Source organism: Protomyctophum parallelum, assembly GCF_964188405.1.
Source record: "Protomyctophum parallelum genome assembly, chromosome: 11".
Classification (NCBI taxonomy): Eukaryota; Metazoa; Chordata; class Actinopteri; order Myctophiformes; family Myctophidae; genus Protomyctophum; species Protomyctophum parallelum.
The window spans coordinates 49,616,264-49,622,449 of NC_139707.1; the positions used below are offsets into that span (position 1 = coordinate 49,616,264).

The 6,186-nt window shown below is 51.1% G+C and overlaps 1 protein-coding gene across 1 annotated transcript; it reads left to right on the top strand.

Annotated features, from left to right (window-relative positions):
- Positions 1 to 284: 284 nt before the first annotated feature.
- LOC310867060 (eukaryotic translation initiation factor 3 subunit L-like) lies at positions 285 to 2,048 on the top strand (the record flags this gene model as incomplete). Its single annotated transcript, XM_083776854.1, has 1 exon — positions 285 to 2,048. The coding sequence occupies one exon, from the start codon at positions 285 to 287 to the stop codon at positions 2,046 to 2,048; it is 1,764 nt and encodes a 587-aa protein (XP_083632980.1).
- Positions 2,049 to 6,186: the final 4,138 nt, after the last annotated feature.

Consider the following 6,186-nt stretch of genomic DNA (forward strand, 5'->3'; position numbering starts at 1 on the left):
TTCACATCAAATAAGCTTCAGTGGTTGCCTTTCCACCGTTTGTAAGTCTGTTCTGATAGTCCACTTCACTTCATCAAGCTCCAGGTCTGATAGTCCACTTCACTTCATCAAGCTCCAGGTCTGATTGTCCACTTCACTTCATCAAGCTCCAGGTCTGATTGCCACTTCACTTCATCAAGCTCCAGGTCTGATAGTCCACTTCACTTCATCAAGCTCCAGGTCTGATAGTCCACTTCACTTCATCAAGCTCCAGGTCTGATAGTCCACTCCCAGCGGTCGGCGTCATGTTTTGCCAGGACGAACGGACGCACAGTCCCTTTTCGTACGGCAACGACCACCACCACCTTCACGCGGCGGCGGGCGAGCCCGTGAAGGACCCGGCCTACGAGAGGCCGTACGAGCAGACGTATCACCACGGCCTCCCGGAGGTGATCAAGAGGTTCCTGCTGAACTTCCACAAGGCCATCTCGGCGCTCGTCGACCAGAAGGCGCACGAGCTGCAGTCCGGCGGCCGCGGCGAGAGCGCCAAGCAGAAGATCGCAGAGATCCAGGATCTGTACGAGAACAACTGGAACAAGCTGACCGACAGCTACTTCAAGACCTCCCCGTGGCCAGAGGCCGAGGCCATCGCGCACCTGGTCGGCAACGACGCCCTGTTCCTCGTCCTCTACAAGGAGCTGTGCTACAGACACGTCTACGCCAAGGTCAGCAGCGGGCCCACCCTGGACCAGAGGATCGAGTCGTACTACAACTACTGCAACCTCTTCAACTACGTCCTGAACGCCGACGGGCCCGTGCCCCTGGAGCTGCCCGAGCCGTGGCTGTGGGACGTCGTCGACGAGTTCATCTACCAGTTCCAGTCCTTCAGCCAGTACCGCTGCAAGACGGCCAAGAAGTCCAAGGAGGAGCTGGAGTTCCTGAGGAGCAACCCGAAGATCTGGAACGTCCACACGGTGCTCAACGTGCTGCACTCCCTGGCGGACCGGAGCAACTTCGACCGTCAGCCGGAGGAGGTCAAGACCGGCGGCGGCGGCGGCGGCGGCGACGATCCGGAGAGGGTGGCCGGAGAGTACGGCCGCCGCCCGCTGTACACGGCGCTGGGGTACTTCAGCCTGGTCGGCCTGCTGCGGCTCCACTCGCTGCTGGGCGACTACTACCAGGCCCTCAAGGTCCTGGAGAGGATCCCGCTGAACAGGAGGAGCGGCGTGTTGTTGTACCCCCGCGTCCCCGAGTGCCAGGTCACCGTCTACTACTACGCGGGCTTCGCCTACCTGATGGTGAGCCGCTACCAGGACGCCATCCAGGCGTTCGCCAGCAACCTGCTTCACATCGAGAGGACCCGGAACGTGTTCCACAGGTCCACGTACAAGTACGAGATGATCAACAAGCAGAATGAGCAGACGCACGGCCTGCTCGCCATCGCCCACGCCATGCACCCCGTGCGCATCGACGAGAGCGTCCACACGCAGCTGGTGGAGCGCTACGGGGACAAGATGCTCCGCATGGAGAAGGGCGACCTGCAGGTGTTCCTGGAGGTGTTCACCTTCGCCTGCCCCAAGTTCCTGTCCCCCGTGGCGCCGCCCGACTACGACGGCGTCCACGCCGCCAACTTCCACAAGGAGCCCGTCCAGAAGCAGCTCAAGATGTTCGCCGAGGAGGTGCAGCGGCAGGCCCAGCTGGCCACCATCCGCAGCTACCTGAGGCTGTACACCGCCATGCCCGTGGCCAAGCTGGCCGGCTTCCTGGACACGACGGAGCGGGAGCTGCGCGTCCAGCTCCTCGTCTTCAAGCACAAGATGAAGAACGTGGCGTGGAGCGGCGCCGCCGGCGGCGGCGTCTCGGCCCCGGACGGAGAGCTCCGGTCTGCCTCCGAGCTGGACTTTTACATCGACAAGGACATCATCCACATCGCCGACACCAGAGTCGCCCATCGCTACGGAGACTTCTTCATCCGACAGATCCATAAACTGGAGGAGTTGAACAGAAAGCTGAAGAAGATGTCCGTGAGTGGCGGCAGCTCTGTGACGGCGACGGCCACGGCTCGCTGAGTCTGACCAGCACGTTGGAGGCCTTCTCCTCCTCCAGCCCAGCAGAATGCTGCCTCACGTTGGTGACAAGATGGAGTCCTTCTCCTTCTCCAGCCCAGCAGAATGCTGCCTCACGTTGGTGACAAGATGGAGTCCTTCTCCTTCTCCAGCCCAGCAGAATGCTGCCTCACGTTGGTGACAAGATGGAGTCCTTCTCCTTCTCCAGCCCAGCAGAATGCTGCCTCACGTTGGTGACAAGATGGAGTCCTTCTCCTCCTCCGGCCCAGCAGAATGCTGCCTCACGTTGGTGACAAGATGGAGTCCTTCTCCTCCTCCAGCCCAGCAGAATGCTGCCTCACGTTGGTGACAATATGGAGTCCTTCTCCTCCTCCAGCCCAGCAGAATGCTGCCTCACGTTGGTGACAAGATGGATGCCTTCTCCTCCTCCAGCCCAGCAGAATGCTGCCTCACGTTGGTGACAAGATGGAGGCCTTCTCCTCCTCCAGCCCAGCAGAATGCTGCCTCATGTTGGTGACACGATGGAGTCCTTCTCCTCCTCCGGCCCAGCAGAATGCTGCCTCACGTTGGTGACAAGATGGAGTCCTTCTCCTCCTCCAGCCCAGCAGAATGCTGCCTCACGTTGGTGACAAGATGGAGTCCTTCTCCTCCTCCAGCCCAGCAGAATGCTGCCTCACGTTGGTGACCAGATGGAGGCCTTCTCCTTCTCCAGCCCAGCAGAATGCTGTCTCATGTTGGTGACAAGATGGAGGCCTTCTCCTCCTCCAGCCCAGCAGAATGCTGCCTCACGTTGGTGACAAGATGGATGCCTTCTCCTTCTCCAGCCCAGCAGAATGCTGCCTCATGTTGGTGACAAGATGGAGGCCTTCTCCTTCTCCAGCCCAGCAGAATGCTGCCTCACGTTGGTGACAAGATGGAGGCCTTCTCCTTCTCCAGCCCAGCAGAATGCTGCCTCACGTTGGTGACAAGATGGACGCCTTCTCCAGCCCAGCAGAATTGCAAGGCCAAAGTTGAAATGTGAAAGTTTTTGTTGTTGTTGTTCTTCTTTGTTAAACAACATGAGGCAAGCCGCCCAGAAGGGCAGTCCAAGAGAGAGAGAGTGGCTGCTTTGGAATTCACCATCAGCCTTCTGATTGGTCCCTGCCTGACCAACCAGCAGGCTCTTTATGCCTGGCTCCGCCTTGTTTATGTTGAATTTGATAAAACATCATTTTTTTGGGGGAAAAAAACTAAGAACAAATGCCCAGTCACCATGCTGCACCTGTGATGTTCCTTTTAACCCATTCTGACCTGAGATCAGATTAAAAAAATGTCTTAATCTACATCCTCACAGTTTTCATTCTGACCTGAGATCAGATTAAAAAAATGTCTTAATCTACATCCTCACAGTTTCCATTCTGACCTGAGATCAGATTCTAAAAATGTCTTCTACATCCTCACAGTTTTCATTCTGACCTGAGATCAGATTCTAAAAATGTCTTCTATGTCAGTCGCTCTTCGATTTTTCAAAAAATAGCAGACCTACAAGCTCGTAGCGCGCCACTCGGTGGCGCGCTATGAGCTTGTAGATCTGCTTTTTTTCAATAGCTAAAGCATGACATGATGCTGACACCAAAATGGGTTCCCGCCCAGAATGGGTAAACTGACACCAAGTTTAAAGGACCTAAAACATAAAATTCAACTTTTTAAATTTCTTTTGTGTTTTTGGGGCTCCCATGTGTGTTTTCTATCCCCACAAATAACCAATTTTGAACAATCAGGCCTTCATGTCATATGGTTGTTTTAATGGAAATTGCTCTCAGGAACAGCTCGACTGATTTTGGCCTCATCGTGATGTCATCAATGTCACCCTACTTTGTATAATTCCTCCTCTTCTTCAGTCTTGAGTTCCAAATTTGCATTTCCACTTTGTTTACAATGTCCACCATTGTTGATTTTCCAAGCTGGCATGGATTGGAAACAAGCCTGGTTTTATCTAGCATCAGTATTTTAATGACTCAAATATTAAATAATCTGCATATCAGCACCCCCCCACCACCTCAGGACATTGTGGTACTGCAGCTAAAACTGCTTTCAAAGTCCAGAAAGAAATGACAAGGCCTGGTTATATCAGAGTGGTGATTGAGGCTCAAACCATTAGAAATAACTTTGAGGGACATAGACCATATGATTATTAAATATTAAAATCAGTTTTAAAATGCATGTTATTTGCGCTTTAAAATAAAAATTGAGTGCACAGAATCAATCAATACGAAGCAACTGAAAAAACACCTTATTTCAATGGTAGTGGACGGAGAGAGAGAGTATTTTTGTCCAACCAACGAAACGGCAACCAATGGGTGCGAAGAGACTTGAACACTAACCCAGGGGGGGTTTGAACCGGCAATCTTCCAATTCACATGGGATTTGAAGTGTCCTTGAGCAAGACACCGGACCCCCTGTGGACTGCTTGTAGATAGATAAAAACACTTGTGAAATGGAGTAGTTTTAGTAAGGTAATGTTTTAATTTATCATACTATAATTAACCGAATGTCTGTGTGTGTGTGTGTGTCTGTCAGAAACAGTGCCGTAACTCCTTACTGCCTGCACCAATCACTTATCAATTACAAACGCACCCAGGCACAGGGGGGGCAAATATCTCATAACGGGTATAAGGACTAGTATGGTAAACACAGTATTTGTAAAAAGAAAAACGGGGGAAAAAAAACCATTTGTCTGGGTGTTCTCAGGGAGACGGTGACACGGGAGAACGCTGCCCATCAATCGTCCCCAATTTATTTAAAAAAATCACACCTGTGTGAACCGAGTGGTGCAACTCCCCTCTCGCTCTCTCCCCCCTCTCTCTCTCTCTCTCTCTCTCCCCCTCTCTCTCTCTCTCTCATATTAGCAGGCAACAGTGCAGTACTACTGGTACATACTGCAGGTGCTCATTAAAACACATTTAGTGCCGGAAGGGCCTTCAAAATAGAAGCTCCGGTGTGCCAGAGTTGACTGATCGCTTTTACTCTGAAAGCCATGAACCGGAAACACTTTCCTAAAAAAAGTTGACTTTACAAAGAGACCTCACATCCCCGATCATCTTAATAAAAAATTTTACACTCCAAAAAGCGTTCATATTTTGCGGGAGAGACGGATGAGGAGCAGAAATGAAGCGCCAGCATCGATCCATTCATCACCACGGAGAGCGCCCTGGATTAGGAGATACGAGTCATTCTTTCAGCCGCGCTAACATGGGAGTCAATGACAAGCTAATAGTTGCACATAGCGTTAGCGTACGGAAAGCGAAAAGCCAAAAAATTAAATAGGAAAAATTCGGAATATTCTTATCTCGCCCCGCGTCTCTAGGACGTCGATAGGACGTCCTCACACGTCGATGGTACTAATATTTCGGGATACTTATGACGGCCTCAGGCGTCGTATGAACTGAAACGGTTAACGTCACATAGGTGCATGACCAACACGGACATTGCTGGTTGTAGGAGTGGTTGCACCACTCAAGAAATAAAATAAATAAATAAACAGATCCACGGTTCCCCACACCGCCTCTAGTACAAACTACAGGCACAGCTTCCTGATGGCCTGAATTCACCCCATGTCTGTCACAGCCCTGGGTAGGCCACCTGGCCTGGCGGAGATCTGCCCTCGCTCAGAGGAGCAGACCTTCCTCTCGGATTTTTTCGAGGCAATCTCTTCAATAATTCAACATTTGGTGATGCATTTTACATCAGATAATCCACTTAATGTAATGTTGTCACAGTGGTCACAGTGACTCGACCTTTCATCTTTGACAGCATAATCATTTATTTGTTTGTTTTGGGATCGGAAAGCAGCTTCATGTTTTCAAGTTATAGAGCATGAAGCAACTGTACAGAAAATGGAATCACGGAATTTCAATAATCTAGAAGTAGAAGGAATCGATTAAATTATTTTGTTTGTTTCCTGCCACCTCATAGTCCATCCATCCCTCATGGGTTCATATGACAGATTTTCAATCATACATGATGCGTAGTTTTGGGACTTAGTTCAGCCCAGAGCCTTAGATATAGACAGAGTTACTTCATGGGGCTTCAGGCCAATGGAGGCTCTCCTACATAGACTTCTATTGCGAACGGGGACAACCAACTGGGCCAAGTCCTTGAT